The sequence below is a fragment of the Candoia aspera genome, chromosome 1 (assembly GCF_035149785.1).
Source record: "Candoia aspera isolate rCanAsp1 chromosome 1, rCanAsp1.hap2, whole genome shotgun sequence".
In the NCBI taxonomy this organism is placed as follows: domain Eukaryota; kingdom Metazoa; phylum Chordata; class Lepidosauria; order Squamata; family Boidae; genus Candoia; species Candoia aspera.
This window is the reverse complement of record NC_086153.1, coordinates 277433676-277455932: the sequence shown is the minus strand read 5'-3', so window position 1 is coordinate 277455932 and position 22257 is coordinate 277433676. Positions and strand designations below refer to the sequence as shown.

Below are 22257 nucleotides of genomic sequence, written 5' to 3'. Positions count from 1 at the left end.
TTGCAGTAAGAAGCTGCCTGATATACAGTAAACTTGTGCCTGGCCACTTCATTTGTACTTAGGTGATGGACAGCTTAGGATGGGAACCTGTACAATATATCTCCTGCATGTATAAGGGAAATATTTAACTGAAAAGGATCAAGGTTTATGTGCTCATAAATGAATAATCATCTCATTATCTAAATTATCTCTTCCTCTTCCTTTAGGTCAGTCCTTAAAGTCCAAATTGTTCATGAAGTCTTTTGTTTAAGCCCTTCGGACCTTTCCTTTTCTGAAACTAGCCTTAAATATGTTGACTTGAGCTGCATATTTATTTTTCCTTGTTTGCTTCTGCATCTATCCTATTTTCCTTTCTTTATAGTCTTCCCTGTGAAAGTTCTACCAGCTCTTTTGGACATGGAGCTTGCTGGTTTTTGGTTACACCGCTGTGAATCATTCATCTTTTGATGGACCTAGATCAGGAGTGGGCAACTTGCACCCTGGCCCCATTTTTGCCAGCCCCAGAGCTTCTGAAGATTGTGCTGCTAATATTTTGATTTAATTTTTTGCAGAAGGCTAAAAGTCAGTGTATAATTCTCCACTGTATTTAGCATATCTATTTTGTGTTATCCCCCCAGCAACAATAAGCCCGACATTTTCACTACCATGTGGTAAGACCATGTGACCCTTGGAATCCAACTTTTTGTACTACATAAAGTGTGGCCCCCAAGTGCATAAAGGTAGTCCCATTTTGTCCTACATGGAGGGAGTTGAGAAATACAGCTTAACGTATGATAGAAAATCATAATCATGATGCTTTTTTACAGGGCAAATGGCAGCATAATAGGATTTTATAGATGCTGAGAGCAGAAAATAAAGAAACAAAACATAAACAAAAACTCCCATGCCACAATAAAAAATCTGTAGCTGGAATTGTGCACATGTACCGCATAATACAATAAGCTGCCTTCTTTTAAAGTAAAGTGAGAATTCTGGTAAACATATGCATTCTAAATGTGTCATCTCACTTGAGTGCAAAAATGTCAGCACAACTAAGGCCATCTTTATGATATTATATATATTCTAACCAATTTTGAAAGATAAAACTGATTTTTGTCTACAGAACCTACAGACCACTTTCCATTGCAACTCTGAAATGTTTACATACATTTTTTTTAAAAAAATCTCTGAATGTTTTCTTTCTTCAAGCAGTTGAAACTTGATTTATTCCTGGATAATTAAGTTTTAAATGACCCAGCTAAGATTTTAGCAGCTTAACTGACCACTGATTCTAGCTTATGATGCTAAATGTAGTAGACATGTATTATATTTTCAATCAATTCTGTTTACTCTATTTGAGTAATATTGTGGGCTAAGCTGAGTGGGAAAATAAACAAAAAGGGCAGAATTAAGGAAATATTCCACTCCCATCAAATGTCACCTTCTTAAACATGGTGTTTTTATATAACATGGATGCATAAAATAGACTTGGGCCACTTGTAATACACCAAGCTAAATGTAGCTCACCACCAGCCATGGTTTATTGCAAACATGACACTCAATAAACCAGTGTTTACTGCTTTCCTTGGGCTACAAAATACATAGGAGAGATGCCAACTTCCTGGCAGGCTGCAGTACACAGCTGGTCATGTAAGTGGTGGAAGCCTGGCATAACATTTGGATCATATTGCTGGATATGATCATTTCACATGTATAAAATGCAAATCAACTCTACTGGGATCAAATTGCTCATATGGAGCTCAGAGTCTGATCCCATTGACTGTAGCATGCAGGCAGTATCCCAAAACATATGTTATCAGTGAAGAGCTAAAGCCGCTTTTGAAGAGATGTTCAAAGAGTGGGGGCAAAAAACAAAACCAAGAGCCAAACAAACCCCTATGCCTATTTTCTCACTACGGCAGCCTGAAGCTTCCTCCCTCTCCCTCAGGTCTAAGCAGCTTCTAGTGATTACTTCATTGGACCTAGACAGTTGTAAGATAGAAGACAAATGACTCATGAGTCTGTAGAAAATTTGCATGTGGATGTGAAGAAAAGATCATTTGGGTGCTCCATCCAAATTATCGGATTAAATTTTTAAATCTGCATTTGAGCTCTAGAGTGGCAACCATTTATATCACATGACATTTCTTTCAGACAAAGGAAAACCTTCTGGCTTTGGGAAGGATGCCAGATCTGAGCCATTAGTGTCAAATCAGAGATTACTATTAATCTCCTGTTCGGCAGAATGAAATGTTAGTTCTACCTAGATACATGTAAGACGGATAGATACGGCTGTGCACATGCAGCAGTAGCAGCTCGGAGCGTGAGAAAGCGCCTGCATTATGAAGACGGAGCTCAACCAGCCATTCTTTCCCTAGATTTCTCCTAGGAGCGCTACTTTAAATGACACTGATAGCTCTTTCTCGCTCTCTTTCTCTGCCTGGATTGGCCTCCTTTAGACAGCAATGGTGTTCCTCTGAAATCAAATTAGAAGCAGAGTCTTATCGTTAGAGACCTCAGTGCCATTACAAAGCTGTGTAAGTAAGAAAAGTGTTGATGTAAACTACAGAAAGAGGAACCTCCAGTGGGTCAGGCTCTCCATCCTGGCGTCTTTTCCCTCCCTATGCTTCTTCCATTGTCTGAACGTGCTCTCTCCTTTGCTCTCTCATTCACACACACCCCCGCAGTGACCCGCATGCCCCCCAATGTCTTTCCTTGGCTGAGGAGGTGGAGTGCAGCGGTCTTTCGGAGATGTCAGCAACTGCTAGCCCAGACGATGCTGTCAAGAAGATTGCATCAGGCCTGTGAGACGCTTGCCTGCCAGTGACTTTCCCTGGAGGAACAAACAAAGGAGAAATGGGGAGGGGGGAAGGAGAAGCCAAGGATATGAATTCATCTTGTGATTACTTGGTAACACAGGCCAGATTGCTCAGTGATTTTCAGAAGCTGGTGGGCAAGGACCAATTATGGAATGAAAGATGGTTGTGATGACACATGGGGATAAAAGAGGAGGGATTATCCTATGGTTCTTCTAGATAAATGTTATTTTGGGCCAGGAAAATATAGTCAAGGTCATGCCTTCTCTGTGGAACAGCCCTACTTTCTGTACCAATTTTATGGCATTTACAAATATGATCAAACTGTCCTTGACTTGGTCCAGACATGCAGGGGAACCCAGATATCTCTTTGCACTGTTGGAAAAATGTGTCCCAAAATGACAACTTGAAAGTTGTGTACAAATCCACTCCCATTAGGCATACAAGCAGCACCATTATACTCATTATGGGGAACACTGGTTTCAAGGGGCTCTTCCTCCTGATCTGCAAATGTTTATGTTCTTTTCTCAGGATCTTCCTTGATGCGGTGACCATATTCTGGGTGGTTCCCCCCTCCCAACAACCTCTACTGCATTTGCATCCCACCTTTTTTTCCAGTTGCTGCAGTCAACATCCAGAGATACTGGCCCAGCTCAGATCTGCTTCCTTGATGCAACTACATCAAGCTCTTTCAGACCAATGGGTTCATAATTTCCCAAGGGCATTTGTAAATGCCCCGAATTCTCAAAAATGGTTAATTTAGAACTATAGGTGGCATACTAAATTTTGTGTTTTAGTAAATATTCCCATAGCAAGTGCCTACTTGGTTACATAGAAGGATAAAGTTATTCTACCATTAATTGCTATATTCATTGCAAAGGAGAATGACACTAACTTTAAGATAACAACTCCCCAAAGGCAGAGTAGAGAGTCAAAAAACAACAACAATTAAACAGTGAGAGAGAAAAATCCTGTGCAATGCCTGACTCCCCCATGTTGTCAACCTAGGCTGCCAGCTCCATTTGAAAGCAATTCTGAAACTTCTTCTTCCCCAACGCCTGTATATCTGACACACTTATATGCGTGTCTATGTGTATATACTTTCCAAAGCCCACATTAAAAAAAGGGGAGGAGGGTAAGGCCAGGAATGATGTAATAAAAGCTAAGTAAAATAAATTGCCTGTAAAATAATTTACAAAATCAATTACCCCCGCCACCCACACAAACCCTCGTCCCTCCTGCCAGCAGATACAAGCAAAAAGAAGGGAAAAAAATGGATGAAATGGGGGTAAGAAGAAACCTTGTTTAGGCATTACAGAAAGGGATAAAATCGGCTAGGTAATTAGCCCCTACTTTAAAGGCATCCAGGCTTTGGAGCAGCAAGGCCTGCGTTCTTTGGCACTTCCCCATTCCTCCATTTTCAAGAATTACCACTGTTCCTACCTGGGACTAGAAGATGAGACTCACTCCAACTCAATTGGAGAAAACTCAAACAGAACATTTCAAGGCATTCTGTCCCAAACAATTGCTCTGAGGTTATAATGCCTGTAAAGCAGTGTTTCTCAACCTTGGCTACTTTAAGATGTGTGGACTTCAATTTCCAGAATTCTCCAGCCAGCCTTGCTGGCTGGGGAATTCTGGAAGTTGAAGTCCACACATCTTAATGTAGCCAAGGTTGAGAAACACTGCTATAAATACTATTTCTTTTCACTTTCAGCACTTCTACTTTAGTTTATGCAACTAGTGCTGGTCACAAAATAATACAAAACACGAATTTACTAGAATAAGGAAACTAGAGTATTTTCAGCCAGACCTGAAAGTCACACTATATACGCTTTATAATGCTTGCATTCCTGCAAATCAACATACAGCCTTTTCCCCTTGATTTGCTCCCGATCGCTAGTTCTGCTTGCCAATTGAATGTTACAGATCTGCTAGCCAGCCAGCCAGAGAATGTATGTATGTGTAAGACATAGCACTCAGGGACTTCATGAAAGAGACAAAGAAATCCCCTCATTCTGAATTTCTTGCATCTTACAAACTGACTCAGTCAAGTATTTGAGACTCAAGTTGGCCTAATCATCTTGGAAAAAAAGAACGGCGTTGTGTGTGTATGTGAGTTACTCCTGTTGTCTTCTGCTACCACTTGTAATTCTTTGTATCCAGAAATCTGTTGACAATTCAGCTGAATGGATTGGGCTGGATTTTAGGAAATAGAAGAAAGGACAAAATAAGCACCAGTTTATCTTTTCTTTTTTTAAGAGCAGATTCAGAAGACCAACACACAACTAGGTTGCAGTAATTTAAAAAATTCCCTTGTGGCACTGTAATAATTTTGGGAACAATTTCTCTAATATGCACAACAGGGTATAAAGCGTACGTAACTGAACAAGATAAGAAGGCGAAGCAGCTTCTTATCAGCTCCTCTCTCCTATCCTGCCCTCAGTAGCTCCTAGAGCAGCATATCCCACCGGCTCGCCCGCAACCCAATCTTTCCAGAGCCTTCCCTTCCTTCCCTCCCCAGTCTTCCATTAGCTGCCAACGTCCTTGGTTTTTCCCATTCCTTCCACTTCTGCCTAGCATTAAACAGCCATTCTGTGCATGGACCAAAACACCCAAAATATGTGTGTTTCATTTTGGGCACGGACCACCCAAAACTAGCTGTTTTGTGCATAGAATGACTCTTTCCTAATCCCCAGATTGTCAACTAAAGTCTGAACTCTGTTAGAAGGAAAATGTGCTGGTTTAAGTTCTCCAGTACAGGCCCAAGTGATGTTCAGTGCTGTAGTATTGGGAGGCTAAGATTAAAAGTGCAGAGAATTGCACTCCATAATTCAAACAGAAATTTAATAACTGTCTTGATACTTTGCTAAAAGAAGAGAGTTTTCTGTAGCTACACCTATAGTTAACCTCAGCAGTCCTATTCCTCCATGTTTCTTAATTTCTCAGTAGCTAAAATACAGTGGTAATACTGGACAATATATGATTGCCACCCCAGGCGACCATAGGCCCAACTAGGAAAAGCTTTCCAAATGGTCTTGTTAGCTTCAATCCATTTATAACAACAGGAATCTAACCTCTGAAATCCTTAAAGATCTCTGTGAATCTATGATGTCTCCTTAAAGGAAAAAGACAAGCCTTCATTTTTAGATTTTTCTTCTGAATCTTCTGAAGGTGCAGTTTTGAATCTGGAATTTTGTGTGGCCCTAATTCTAATTCTGATTCTAATTTTGTGTTAGAATCAGAGGAAGAAGTCAAAACACTACCCAGCTCCAGGAAGGGCAGAAAATCAAGGTTCTAAAGACATAAGCATCCAGTGAGAAACTGACCTCTTTATGAATGAAAGATTATTCTAAATTTAGAAATCAGGATTTTTCTAGATGTTCTGAAAAATGCCTTTGACCTGCCTTAAATCCTGCCCTACTTTCTGGACTACTACTGCCTCTTGACCTATTCCTGGAGTCAACTTCCCCTTGACTCTGCTTGATGTGCTGCCTCCATATCACAATCCATGTTTGAAGTCTGACCTGACTTTTGGCACTTGGCTACTCTTGCTATCGACTAATGGTCCTGCCCTCTACAATCACAGCATGCCAGAAACAGGACAAAATTTTCCTTCTGCCCCAGGCCCAGTCCTTCCAAACAGCTTGGTGAATAATGGGTTTGTTTCTGGCAGCCAGTCAGCTCCTCCAGAGTTTCATACTCTGCAAACAGTTTATCTTTTGGACGTAACAGAAATGTGTATTATCATGGGTAAAAATAAGTAAGCCAGTAAGTTGGGGGATACTGATACAGATGCATACCCCTTCTCTGAAGTATTATCTTGGTTCAGATATGGAAGCCAGTTTAATGGCTCTTCAGGCAAGACACTGCACTGTTTCTCAAATCCATACTATACAAAGACTCCAACTCCACATTCAGCACAAGAAAAAACTTGGCATATGCCCATTTGTCCTTCTATTCAATCCTTGTTTTTAAAGTTTATTCAACTATTTTTTTGAATATGAGATCTCAGAAGACATGTTTCCACTCTCAAGATTATCAAGATCAATTATGATATCCTAGGAATACCAAGAGATTATATTTCTTGGGGCTAAAACCTATAGATTATATTCCTTAATTTAGCCATATACTGCACTGGGCTTCATAGAATCTTTACTGACATCAATCCTAAATGCAGCACGACACATTCTGTTATTGAACTGAAACAGACCACATTTCCCATTTCTTTTCAACGTATGATTTGGATACAAAACTAAGGACCATATCCTTTTAAAACTGTCTTTTATTAGAATTTGAAGAAAAAGAAAGAAAAGATACATGTTAAAGACACATGAAGAGTAATATAAACTGAGAAAAAAAGTTTAATGTTCAACAGAAGATTTTTTAAAGCAGAAACCAAAATAATAATAATAATAATAGCAAGAGAACATAAAATCTGCACAGTTGCGTTTACATTAAAAAGATTAAAGAAGGTGTTAAATTAGTATACATAGAATAAGAAATGATGACAACACAAGACAGACAGGGTTTAAAATATATATATATAAAAGAAAAGCAAAACCAATACACCCAAAGCTTATTTACTGAATACTACTTTAAAAGAAATTATGCCTATTTCTCTAACTGCAGTAGCATAGTCTGGATATTCCAATTACCAGCCCATTTCAAGAGCCATACAAGTGTTGGTTAGGTCCATTCGGAAGAGGGCAGCAGGGTGGACCAACCAAACCTTTCATCTGAAAGTCCACCTAACTGCTCTTGTAGTTAGGCTTGGTATTTTTAAAGTATATCCATGCACAATGTCTGTGACAGAATCCAAAAAGTTCTGCCTATCTGCAGTCTCCACCGTGTATATAGAGTAGTGTTTCTCAACCGTGGCAACTTTAAGACGTGTAGACTTCAACTCCCAGAATTTCCCAGCCAGTATGGCTGGCTGGGAATTCTGGGAGTTGAAGTCCACACGTCTTAAAGTTGCCAAGGTTGAGAAACATTGGTATAGAGAGTTGTCACCCACTTTCAAAAAATGTAACTTTTTTTTAAAAAGTGCTTTGTAGAAGTTAGCTTAGTCAATGTCGTTTCTGTGTCTCCATAGCACAGAAAACATGTAAGTATTTAAAATATGTGAACATGTCCCCACAACTGTAAAAAACTGTCCTCAGTTTGTTTATGTGCTACTTAGGAGGTAATTTTGTTTGTAAATTTTGGGTATGTGTGTGTTATTTCCCCAGCACAGAACACCTATGGATGTATTTGCAAAATTAAAAATACCCTGCCCCCAATATTATAGATCTTAACGGCCTCTAAACATTCCGACCTTCAGCTCCAGAGGTGCAGTTTCATAGTGAGTTGGTGCTTTGTAGGTGCATTTAAAAACAGAATAGTGAACTGCCACAACCACTTCCTCTTCCAGTATTTTTTTTTTTATCCTACAAAATATCCTATGGGGTAGGTTGGGCTAAAACATAAAACTGGCCCGAAGTCACTCAGTGACCTTCCCTGAGTGCAAACTTGAACCTGGGTTTCCCAAGCCCCAGTCCAACACCCCAACTACTATACTATACGTCAGATGCCTTGCACTTTTAGCTTCCCTAACTGTAATCCAAACTAATCAAAATGAATTATGGGAATCAAAAGAATGAAAATGAATATATAGTGTTGTGGTGGGAGAGACAAAGACATCAGTTTGTCTTACTATAGGTGGAAAAAGTATGGCACTCCAGGTGTTGAAATACAACTCTCAGCAAAACCTGGCCACATTGCTAATGTTGAGAAATGTTGGAGTTAAAACTCAGCCCCATGGAGAGCTGGAGTTTCTCCATTCTTGTTCTGTGAGATGTAGGGAGAGCCAGGATTGATAAAATGAGTGCTACTTTGCATGGTGGATAAACCACGGAATTTACTGTCATCAGGCCAGTGATGGCTTCCCCTTTTAAAGGGGGGCAGGATTATTCATTAAGGATAAATCTCTATTACCTCTATTTAGCTTAGAGCTCACCAGAAATATGGGTAATTATGGGAACTGAAGTCCAACATATTTCAAGATCATGAAGTTGGGAAAGTCTGATCCGTGTATCTCTAGAATCAAGGGTGCACGTTTCTGACTGAAGTGTTGGTCTGGTCCAGCAGGTTTCGCAAGTTTTTAATGAATGGATGGTATGCATTGTATTGAGTTCTTTCCCCTAATTCTTAGAGTTGCCTAAGTTCATACAGTAATTTCACTATTCCAATACTGCTCAATTTTAGTCCATCTCCCATCATTCAATACATGCTTCCCATCTCCCCTGTCTTCATAGAATTCCTCCTCTTTTTCTGAAGCAATTTGCCAAGCTGCACTAGGAATCAGTTAATGCTACTATTATTCAAATTTATGCACCAACCACGAATGCTGAAGATGAAGAAAGTGAAAACATCTATGAAATTCTGCAATCTGAAATTGATCGAACACGCAGTCAAGATGCTCTGTTAATTATTGGCGACTGGAATGCAAAAGTTGGAAATAAAGAAGAAGGATCAGTAGTCGGAAGATATGGTCTTGGTGACAGAAATGACTCTGGAGATCGCATGATAGAATTCTGTAAGATCAATGATTCATTTATTTGCAACAGTTTTTTCCAACAACACAGTCGGCGACTATATACATGGACCTTGCCAGATGGATTACACAGAAATCAAATTGATTACGTTTGTGGAAGTAGACGATGGAGAAGCTCAATACTACCAGTTAAGACAAAGCCAGGAGCTGACTGCGGGACGGATCATCACTTGCTCATGTGCAAGTTCAAGCTGAAGCTGAAGCTGAAGAAAATTAAAGCAAGTCCAAAAGTGCCGAAGTATGATCTAGAAAACATCCCACCTGAATTTAGAGATCGCCTCAAAAATAGATTTCATGCACTAAACACTGATAACCGAAGACCAGAAGAGTTGTGGGAAGACAATAAGAACATAATAATATGTGAAGAAAGTGAGAGATCATTAAAAAGGCAGGAAAGAAAGAAAAGATTCGAATGGATGTCAGATGAGACTCTAGAACTTGCTTTTAAATGCCAAGTAGCTAGAGCTAATGGAAGAAAGAATGAAATAAGAGAACTAAATAGAAAATTTCAAAGGGCAGCTCGAAAAGATAAGGAAAAATATTATGATAAAATATGCAAAGACCTAGAGCTAGAAAATCAAAGAGGAAGAACACGATCAGCATTTCTCAAGCTGAAAGAGCTGAAGAGAAAATTCAAGCCCCGAGTTGCTATCCTTAAAGATTCTATGGGCAATACATTAAATGACATGGGTAGTATTAAGAGAAAATGGAAAGAATATACAGAATCACTGTATAAAAAAGAGTTAGTCGATGTTCAGCCATTTAAGGAAATAGAATATGATCAAGAACTATTGGTACTGAAGGAAGAAGTTCAAGCGGCACTGAAGGCATTGGCGAAAAACAAGGCTCTGGGAATTGATGGAATACCAATTGAGATATTTCAACAATCAGATGCAGCAGCGGAAGCACTTACTCTTCTATGTCAAGAAGTTTGGAAGCCCTGGCCAATTGACTGGAAGTGATCCGTATTCATACCCATTCCAAAGAAAGAAGATCAAACAGAATGTGGAAATTATTGAACAATTTCATTAATTTCACATGCTGGCAAAATTTTGCTGAAAATAATTCAAAAACGTCTTCAGCCTTACATCGTCAGAAAAGTACCAGAAGTCCAAGCTGGATTTAGAAGAGGACATGGTACGAGAGATATCATTGCTGATGTCAGGTGGATCTTGGCTGAATGTAAAGAATACCAGAAAGATGTTTACCTCTGTTTCATTGATTACGCAAAGGCATTTGACTGTGTGGACCATAACAAGTTATGGTTAATATTACAAAGAATGGGAATTCCAGAGCACTTAATTGTACTCATGCAGAACCTATACATGGAGCAAGAGGCAGTTGTTAGAACAGAAAATGGTGATACTGAATGGTTCAAAATTGTAAAAGATGTGCGGCGAGGTTGTATACTTTCACCCTACTTATTCAATGTGTACACTGAACAAATAATTCAAGAAGCAGGAATGCACGAAGAAGAACAGGGTATCAGAATTGGTGGAAGACTCATTAACAACCCATGATATGCAGATGATACATCCTTGCTTGCTGGAAGTGAAGAAGACTTGAAGTACTTGCTGATGAAGATCAAAGATTGTAGTCAGCAATACGGACTACACCTGAATGTGAAGAAGCCAAAGATACTCACAAACGGACCAATAAACAATGTCACAATAAATGGAGAAGAAATTGAAGTCATCAACAATTTCATTCTACTCCAATCAACGATCAATGCCAAGGGAAGTAGTAATCAAGAAATCAAACAACGTATCACTCTGGGAAAATCTGCCATCAAAGACCTATCTAAAGTTTTCAGAAGTAAAGATGTCAGTTTGAAAACAAAGGTGCGTCTGACTCATGCTATGGTCTTCTCAATTGCCACATTTGCCTGTGAAAGTTGGACATTAAAAAAGGAAGATAGAAGAAGAATTGATGCATTCAAATTGTGGTGTTGGCGAATATTATTGAAAATACCATGGACTGCCAGAAGAACAAACAAATCAGTTTTAGAAGAAATACAACCAGAATGTTCCCTAGAGGGAAAGATAACTAGGCTTAGACTCTCATACTTTGGGCACATCGTCAGGAAAGAGCCCCATTTTCAGGAGATATGGGCAGTGATAGAATTTTGAAAAATAAATAAATAAATAAACAAATACCAATCGCTTGACAAGGACATCATGTTTGGTAAAGTCGAGGGCCAGCGGAAAAGAGGAAGACCTTCAATGCGATGGATTGATACAATTACCGCAACAATGGATGCAAACATTGGAACAGTCAGGCATATGGCGCAAGACTGGACAGCCTTTCGTTCTGTTATACATAGGGTCACCATGAGTCATAAATGACTTGATGGCAAATAACAACAACAACAACACTAGGAACTACTGTATAAGAAAAAGTATTTTTAATTAAATGTGCAGAAGCTCATTTTTCTTTGCCTAAAATAGTTCATAATATTAATGTTTTAGTTGTTTGGATCCCTTCTCTGAAAATATTTGAGAAACCTATGTTGGTCAACAGAACTGTAATAGATCTTTAACATGATGATTGTATTCTGTATTGATAATAACATGATGATTGTATTCTGTGTTGATAATAAATAAAAATATTTACTTGGCCATTATTGGGGGACTGACTGGAAATAGGTTTATTAAACACTGATAAAACACACTGTGAAAATGAGACACTAAGGAAGGAGTGTAACAAAGGTCATCTTAATTCATGCATCAAAGTCACTGTTCTGTGTAAGCTAACATATCCACACTGCACTTACTTGATATGCAGAAGAAGGCACAACAAATCATGTGCCAATAATATGGAAATAAATGGAAATCCAACCCTTTGCAGGGTCACTACCTTCTTCTGGACCCAAACAATCCCACCCTCTTTTTTTCATAAGGCAATGTGTATGGAGGCATTGTGCCAGGCTGGTAAGTGACATTACAGAGAATAGGAGCTGCGTGTGCATTTCCCCTACTCTCATCAAGGATAATCTGAAAAGGGAAAGAAACTTCCTGGGAATAGGCCTCTCTTCGGAGCGATTACACATGATCACTGCAAGGGAAGGAGGGAGAAAACCAGGTTCTATCATGCTTTGTGGGGAGCTTTCTGGATATTGCGGATCAGGGAGCTGGGTGCTTAGTTAAAATGTAGATCTTGAAATTATTTTTATTGCATTCCCATGATTGAAGGAGGAGTTTAACTACAGAGGAGTTAAAAAAACATTTCCAAAATAAAAGTAAATGCTAAACAGAAGAGGGAGGAGGAATGAACATAACCAAAAACAAATGAACTTACCATACTGCGAGTGAACTTTTCTAGGGAAGTTCTACGACCTTGCTCATTCTCGGGCTTTAGAAGGGGAAAAAAAAGTTAGGAAGGGGAAAAAAATGCAAAGAAACAGAACAAAAAGCCCTTCAGCTTAATTTGACTTTAGAAGTGTTAGCAAAAGAAAACAAAAATATTAGGCATCTCAAACATATGGCAAGTGCTGTTCGCAAGAGCAAAGCAAGAAGAACTTTGTGCTATCATTCTGTAGCTGCTTTTCTTTGGGGAAATGTTGCATTTCTTTTTTTAAAAATACAGCTGTGGACATGTAGCCCAAAGTTACATATATTCAAGAAAATCAGATATAATGATGCATTCTGCATCGGTCAACTTTCTATGGCTCTTTCAGAATAGTGCCAACATCTTCAATCAGAAGGCAGTAGTCTGTATTTATGATAGAATAATCCACTCTCTGTGTCTGTATGTAGGCAAGTAAAGCTTGAGGTAGAACAGAACAAAAGAGGATTTGATGACCTCATCTTATTCCCCCTTCCCAAATTTATTTATTTAGCCATTTCTATTCTACCTTTCTATGACAAAATCAAATCCAGAATGGCTTACAAATAAAATGATACTCCTTTCTGGTGTGCCTGATGTGCTATTAAAATTGATCAAATTATCTGTTCTTTGCTTCACTTGATCCCTTGGAACTACAATCCTATGGTGGTCTACTCAAAATGAATTCCATTGTGCTCAACTAGACTTACTCCCAAGAAATTATGCACTAGACTGCTGAAACTGCTGGCATAAGGTTTTGCCAAGGCTACATACAGAACAATCAAATTACTATTATTTATCTGTTATTTTTGTCCTTTGTAAACTGCAACTATAAATACAAGAATTTTACTATAATAAGAAATTCACCAACTCTATAGCTATATTACTGTTCTCCAGAGAAATATGATTCAACTCATTTGGCATAGAACAAATCTTATTAAATATGAATGAAAGGATAATTTCCCAGCAAACAGGCCATTTAGTTGAATAAAGGAATTGTAATGTTCAGGGCAAAGCCATCAAGACATGACCTAAGTCAATTCACCTGGTTCAAGTGGTGAGAGATGGATTTGTGGATGCATTTGGCATCATTACTAAATCAGCACAGAATTTTTTTTATGAACCAAAAAACAAATACTCAGTTTCAGTTCCTAACTTCTGTTCATGTATCTTATTATTAGTCAGATTTATATCCCATCTTTCCCCTCCAATTTCCCCACACCCAAAAAAGATTATATTAAACTCAGAGAAAGTTACCGGTTCAAAGTCACACTCTGCTTTCATGGCTGAAAGTGAAATTGAAGTTGAATTCCCAGGACCTTAAGACACCACCCCACTGCCCTTCCCAGCAAAGAAAAACAATGGTTTATAAAACTAGGGAAAAAGCATAGTCAGCTTAACTGCAGAGCTTGGCTTTGTGTGTTATTTAGAAAAACAAAAGAAAACACAACTTTACTTTGGAAATAAATGTATCCATAATGTGTAAGGATGACAAGAGTATAGGTGGTTCTTGCTTAGTGACCACTTGTTCAGTGATTATTCAAACTTACAACAGCGCTGAACAAGTGGTACTTACAACCAGTCCTCATAGTTTTGGCCATTACAGCGTCCCTGCAGTGATGTGATTGCCATTTGTGATCTTCTTTGCTGGCTTCCTACAAGCAAAGTCAATGGGAGAGCCAGCAGGAGGCTGCAAATGGCAACCATGTGACATCTTCACTTAACAACCTGCGGTGATTTGCTTAACAATGGCAACTAGAAGTGCCAGAATTTCTGTTGCTAAGTGGTGTAGTCACGTGACATCATGCTTTACAATCACATTGCTTAGCGACATAAATTCTGGTCCCAGTTGTTGTCATTAACCAAGGACTACCCATACAGGCTAAGTGCTTTGGAAGGTTGCAAAACTATATATACTGTATGTATATATACATATACATATACATATACATATACATAGAAACATATACATTTCCTTTGATTTTGGTTCTGGTGGAACAAGAGTGGAAAAGAGAGATGGAAGATTGATTCCCTAATCTGCCTTACACAGATGTCATGTCCTAACCTAGTGAGCTTTGGATGTAGCCAATTAAAATTTCCAGAATTTCTTGTTAGTATGGCCAGTATCATGGTGGCTGGGAAATGTGGGAATTGTCATCTGACACAGATTGAGGAAGACAGAAGAAACACAAATGCTTCAGCACAACAGCTTTTAGGGAAATAATTCTAGGGTAGTTTTATCAAATCATCAGATGTTTGGACTATGAGGGGCAATGTTTTTTGATTCTTAGAATTACATAGCCAATCAACAGAATTCATTTAGCACAGACATGGCTAGAAAAGAGGTTGCAAAGCAGTAATTAGGACTTCCAGGTATGATATTAGGAGGAATGTGAGATCATTGACTTTTTGAACTTTTCTGTCATATTGTCTTTAAATAAATTTACGTATAAGATCGAAGAGTAGAAGAAGACATTTAGATGTTTAGGGCCAAAGCCGTACTAGCATAGTTTTCTTTGAGTGACCATTGAACTACAGATGTTCTGTTTCCAGAGGCCAGTGTGCTTGGGTTTCCTTTCCTAACACTTGTTGCAAAGTGTTTGAGTAGAAAGGGGAAAATAGGATTCCAAATCTGCAAAAGGTAAAAAATATGGAAACAGGAGACACTTTCAAGAGATGCTGACATACTGTATATTTGTATGTGGAATTCTCATCTGAAGCATCACCAGGTTTTTTTTTTTTTTAGAATTAAAAGCTGTGTGCAACCAAAGTAGATTGGAGCTGTATGTGTATATATAATACACGTGTGTATATGTACATGTGTGTGTGTGTTTGAGACCAAATCTGTTCAGATACCATACTATGTAAAAGCTTACCTAATGAAGCAACTATGGTATGAAAACTGACAGTCCCAGTTTAAACCTCAACTGACTGTGAAACCACACAATGTTCATATGTTTGTATGTTGTTTTAGTCTGCCCCAACCTGGGAGCTCTGGCTGCAAATTCTAGGAAATGCAACATATCAGGAGGTTCTCAATTTAGGGAAAGTTGCAACTCTTTCTTTCCTACTCTAACGCTCTCTGCCCTAGACCATTTCACACTACTGGAATTGGCCGACTAAGGATGGCTGACCAACTGAAAGAATATCAAACTGTGAATCTTGAAAATCCACTATAGTTGTACTGAGCTTATAGCCCTAAACACACTTACTAAACATAGTTTGTAAAGTTTACAACAGAACAATTCTATCCACTGAAGCAGTATCTAATTACTGTAAATATAGAATCCACACAAATAAATAGACAAGGATTGGCTTATGCAGTTTTCAAACATACCCTTCTCCCAAAAACTGAGGGAAGAACAACTACAAGACAGCAAGCCAACTCACTGTTGCAACCAACCATTGGGCATAGCTATATAGAGTTAAAATAATTAGGAAATCACTCCCTCCAGTTAGCTTCAGGAAACTGGATGAGAATGTGTGGATCCATATGTTTACTTATTAAGCTCTTTTGTTCTTCCTTTCATTCCCTTGCTATCTGTTCCCTCTTGCTCCAATACATCAGTACTGAGTCCTTAAAAAGCATCTATTGCCAAAGAGTCATTACCTCATATGTGGACATTCTTCTAAGGAAATAGATACATGGATTTAAAACTACCTAGGGCTAAATGGAACCCGCAATAGCAATAAAACCTCACTAAAAAATAAACATGCAATTCACTGGAACAAACTTAGGGAATAACTATCCCCAGCCATGTATAGATAGGAAAAAAAAGTTATGATGAGTGAATGCTATACTAGAAGGAAGAAATGATATTAAAGCGACATAATTTGAAATATAATGAAACTTTGTTTTAATTGGCTAACTTGGAGAGGTTGACTATTATTCATAAATGTTCATTACATAAGAAAGCATGTCATTGTCATGGTTTACATCATTTGTGTAATGATGTTATCTCACACATGATGCAAATTACATAAACTGCATCAATTTATGCCATTTGCATGATGATGTCATTATGCAAATAGTGCAAATGACCTTATTTGCATCACATCAAGCCTGTTGCATATAAAGTCTGTTTCACCGAGGGCTGCTAGATTCTTCACTTCCAAGTTCTGATAGATGAGACAAACTTTGATGAGGCCTGTTTGACCCTTATGTCAAGAAAGATAAATACTTGCAGATCACCTTTTCCCCCAATCAGCTTTCAGAACAATAGGCATTACCCTCAAAACTGTAAGACAGTCTAATTAATTTAACCCCCTCCCCAACATTTTCCTGCCAGCCAGGATTCAGGGATGGGGTTTCAACAGACATCCTTGAACCTCTTCCAAGTGGTTTCTTTTTCTTCTCTGAGCTGAGTCTCTTGAACATTTTTAGGAGACTGAATACATCTTACGTTTTCTTGTAGTAGTAATGCTCATATACACCCTTTTCTATTGGGGGAGTAAAATAAAAGATAACACCAGGAAAGCTAAACCCATGCAAAACAGCATCCCTCAATTCCCCCTCCTTCTCCTTTTCAGAGTCACAGAATCAGAGTGTTGGAACGACCCACTTAGGTCATCAAGTCCAATCCCCTACTCCATGCAGGGGCTTAAGGCATCCTAACAGATGGCCCCCCAGCCTTAGCTTGAACACCTCCACCTCTTCTCTGGAGAAGAGCTCCATTGCTAAATTGTTCTTACCATGAAGACTTTTTAAAACATTTAAATTATGCTTCTCTATAAAAAGTGGAGTATCTAATCCCATCTTTAAAAAAAGTCAGTAGCTGGTGAATCCAATTTACTCATCACCAACTATAAGGCAACTACACTATAGATACACTTACTTATCTATATATATTTATTGTAGAGAATCAGGATTTTGTGCTACCACTTTGATATCCAAGCCAGTACTATGTTAAATACCTTGAATGGAATCTGATAATTTGGTCATGTGACCATAACAGAGACAGTAAAATGGGACTTATGACCAATCATCCAGTATTCTGGACACCCACTGAAGCAGTTCCAACCCAACAACAGCCATCAAACTGAGTATAGCCCGCAGCTATGCAGGCCTACAGGAGAGCTTAACATCAGCTTAAAGAAGAACCACCAAACTAGATTCAGTAGAAATGGTCTAATGGCCATTGCACTGCTGTTTCCAATTCCATCCAGACTTAACACCACATCTGCCACAGAAAGCCCCCTGAAGTCAATGTCTGGGATGAGAGAATGCTTCTTCAGAGCCTCTATATGGCTCTCACAAGAGCAATCAGCATGTAAAATACAGCTCTGAAAAACACTTGCAAACTCTTGTTGCAAAAGAAGTTCAGTGAATGTCACTGAAGTATCCCACACATTATATCCAACCTAGCAGTTCTTTGTTTATGAGTCCAAAGAAATATGCAGATGGTAAACTTCTTGCAAGAATTTGTACCCAAAATAGCCCCATACGTACATCTCTATTTCACTGCCAAAAAGAGCTCTATGCACACATCTCCACTGCTCATGAGAGAGTGACCCCATCCAGTCAGCATCAAAGCTTTGCTCATGATCACCAACTGTGCTTCAGAGTTCCCGTGCATACAAGGAACCGGCAGCTTGTCAAAAATAGGTTCTATGAATTCAGATCCCATTGGAATTGCAACAGAGATTTGATTAGGTTGATTTCATTATGGGAGCATGGGAAAGCTGCAACTAGCAGAGAAAAGAAGAGAGCCAAACCATAGAAAAAGCAGAGGACTCAATCTGCAAAAGCCTATATACAAAATTGAATATGAGAAGTGGGAAATCCTCTTGAGTGGGTATATATGATTTAAACTTAGCCACAGATAAAAATCAAAATATATCAGCTCTCTGCCCCATTTGCTCCAAGTAAAATGCCTGGTTTTAGGATTCTAGTCTATACAAGAAACCCTTTGTTGTTTTGGACACTAAGGACAGAAAACAATAATGAGCACAGCACAACATGCTGACATGAAAAGGAGAAAACAAGTAAAAAGCTGTGGCTGGATATAGGAATAATCAGTCTGAGTTGCATTTAGTATTTGTTTAAAATTAAAATAGCAATAAAAATCTATATACAAAAAGTGCCGATAGAAGGGAATGGCATCATAGAAAATCAAATGCTGAGAGGAAATCAAGAGGAAGGCTTCAGGTAAGGCATCACAAGAACAACCGTGAGATTAAACAGAAGGGGATGTTGCCCTGTTTCCCAATTGTTGCTACACTGTATGACAAGGTTAAATGTTATTAAACTGGATGATATTTATGCCCTATTAGAATGGCATTTTGCTACTTCACGTTGAAAGATGGTGAAGGAGCCATTGTTCAGTGATAGAGGGCTGCCAGGTCAATCCTGGGCACCTTCAGTTAAAGGATCCTGGGCAGCAAGGCTGGAAAAACCTGTGGGCACCTGCTGCTAGGAAGAGCAGACTTTTACAAGGCTTCATGACAAATGATCTGACCCAGCGTAGAGCTGCTTCAGCTTCATGTTACCCTATCAGAGGGTGGTCAGTTCCACTGAACTTTGAAGTGGTTTATCTGAATGCCAAACATGGAGCTTCAGGAAGAGGGAAAGACACGTTCTCAATCCTTGGATGAAGGAAAGGGAACAAGTCTCGGCCCCTCACCAAGAACAGAATGTTCATGTTCACACAGCAGCAAGCAGCAGGAGGCAAGAGTCAAGAAGGGCTTGGAGAAGCAAGCATGTCCTTCCCGATAGATACCTTCTTCTTTGCCAGCAACAAGTCTTGGTAAGCATTAGAACGGAGGAAACGTGCATAGCTGTCACTCTTCATCAGCTTGTAAATATGTTCCTGTGGGAAGAGAAGAAATGACAGGGTGAGATTGGTTATTGGACACTGTTCAATGTTCTCTGGGCACCTACAAGAAAAAAAAAGGTGAAATATCAAAGCATAAGTGAAAGGTTCCCCCCAAATTTCTAAAACGTGGTGACAGATGTTCCACAAAGGACTATTAGCCAGCTGAAAAGAAACCTTGGCATGGCTTTGTTCCAGGATGGAAGGAACGATTATTTATGTACTTGTAACACATTTCTTCCATCTATCAATCCAAGGAGCTAAATAAAAGGTTATCTTTTTTGGAAAATGCTGCCCTTCAGTGAAGTTTGTTCTTAGTATTCAGGATCTCTAATGAAGATTAGGATCATATTATGTGAGACAGTAGGACTCTAACTGTTTGCTCTCCACTGGCTGCATTCACACAAGAAACCTATTCCGGTTACTGAATTAGCCCATTTTGGGGGTTTGTGCAATACAAGAGTCAAATAACCATCGTTTGGCTCAAACTGTAGCTATTAAGAAAAAACAACCAACAACTATTGTGGATGTACCCTATGATGGGGTACAGTGGGATTTCCATTCACACTCACAACAATATAAGACACTACTATTAGATTGTACTATTAGGTGGGCACTACTATTAGGTGGGCAGTCAAATGACACCTGGAATTACAGGTAAGCATGGCCTGGGAGAACAAAACGAAGCAGGACATAGGCTGATAGAATTTTGCCAAGACAACTCACTCTGCATAACAAGCACTCTCTTCCAACAACCTAAGAGACGGCTTTATACATGGACTTCACCAGATGGACAACACCGAAATCAGATTGACTACATCCTTTGCAGCCAAAGGTGGCGGACATCTATACAGTCGGTAAAAACAAGGCCTGGAGCTGACTGTAGTTCAGATCACGAACTTCTTCTTGCACAATTTAGGATCAGACTAAAGAGATTAGGGAAGACCCACAGATCAGCTAGATATGAGCTCACTAATATTCCTAAGGAATATGCAGTGGAGGTGAAGAATAGATTTAAGGGACTGGACTTAGTAGATAGGGTCCCGGAAGAACTCTGGACAGACGTTCACAACATGTTCAGGAGGCGGCAACAAAATACATCCCAAAGAAAGAGAAAACCAAGAAGGCAGAATGGCTGTCTGCTGAGACACTAGAAGTAGCCCAAGAAAGAAGGAAAGCAAAAGGCAACAGTGACAGGGGGAGATATGCCCAATTAAATGCAAAATTCCAGCGGTTAGCCAGAAGAGATAAGGAATTATTTTTAAACAAGCAATGCGCAGAAGTGGAAGAAGACAATAGAATAGGAAGGACAAGAGACCTCTTCCAGAAAATTAGAAACATCAGAGGTAAATTCCAGGCAAAAATGGGTATGATCAAAAACAAAGATGGCAAGGACCTAACAGAAGAAGAAGAGATCAAGAAAAGGTGGCAAGAATATACGGAAGACCTGTATAGGAAGGATAACAATATCGGGGATAGCTTTGGCAGTGTGGTCAGTGAGCTAGAGCCAGACATCCTGAAGAGTGAGGTTGAATGGGCCTTAAGAAGCATTGCTAATAACAAGGCAGCAGGAGACGACAGCATCCCAGCTGAACTGTTCAAAATCTTGCAAGATGATGCTGTCAAGGTAATGCATGCTATATGCCAGCAGACACAAGAATGGCCATCAGATTGGAAAAAATCAACTTACATCCCCATACCAAAAAAGGGAAACACTAAAGAATGTTCAAACTATCGAACAGTGGCACTCATTTCACATGCCAGTAATGCTCAAGATCCTGCAAGGTAGACTTCAGCAATTCATGGAGCGAGAATTGCCAGATGTGCAAGCTGGGTTTAGAAAAGGCAGAGGAACTAGGGACCAAATTGCCAATATCCGCTGGATAATGGAAAAAGCCAGGGAGTTTCAGAAAAACATCTATTTCTGTTTTATTGACTATTCTAAAGCCTTTGACTGTGTGGACCATAACAAATTGTGGCAAGTTCTTAGTGCTGGCTTGCAGCTAAACCTCAAAAAAACCAAGATTATGGCAACCAGCTTGATTGATAACTGGCAAATAGAGGGAGAAAATGTAGAAGAAGTGAAAGATTTTGTATTTCTAGGTGCGAAGATTATTGCAGATGCTGACTGCAGTCAGGAAATCAGAAGACGCTTAATCCTTGGGAGAAGAGCAATGACAAATCTCAATCAAATAGTTAAGAGCAGAGACATCACACTGACAACAAAGGTCCACATAGTTAAAGCAATGGTACTCCCAGTAGTAACTTATGGCTGCGAGAGCTGGACCATAAGGAAGGCTGAGAGAAGGAAGATCGATGCTTTTGAACTGTGGTGTTGGAGGAAAATTCTGAGAGTGCCTTGGACTGCAAGAAGATCAAACTAGTCCATCCTCCAGGAAATAAAGCCAGACTGCTCACTTGAGGAAATGATATTAAAGGCAAAACTGAAATACCTTGGCCACATAATGAGAAGACAGGATACCCTGGAGAAGGTGCTGATGCTAGGGAGAGTGGAGGGCAAAAGGAAGAGGGGCTGACCAAGGGCAAGATGGATAGACGATATTCTAGAGGTGATGGATTCGTCCCTGGGGGAGCTGGGGGTGTTGACGACCGACAGGAAGCTCTGGCGTGGGCTGGTCCATGAAGTCACGAAGAGTCGGAAGCGACTAAACGAATAAACAACAACTATTAGATTGAAGATGCAATCTCATATAAATTTGTCTGGGAGTAA

General features: G+C 39.3%; 1 protein-coding gene across 2 annotated transcripts in view; it reads right to left on the bottom strand.

Moving 5' to 3' along the window:
- Positions 1-2057: 2057 nt before the first annotated feature.
- RGS6 (regulator of G protein signaling 6) overlaps positions 2058-22257 on the bottom strand; it is a 269892-nt gene continuing 249692 nt past the window's right edge. For both annotated transcript variants that reach the window (XM_063289842.1, XM_063289843.1), the window contains exons 16-18: positions 19434-19523; positions 12688-12741; positions 2058-2812 (exon numbers count right to left, since the gene is read on the bottom strand). In XM_063289842.1, the coding sequence (XP_063145912.1) occupies positions 2762-2812; positions 12688-12741; positions 19434-19523 (195 nt within the window). In that variant the 3' untranslated portion in view covers positions 2058-2761. The remainder of the gene's footprint in view (positions 2813-12687; positions 12742-19433; positions 19524-22257) is intronic.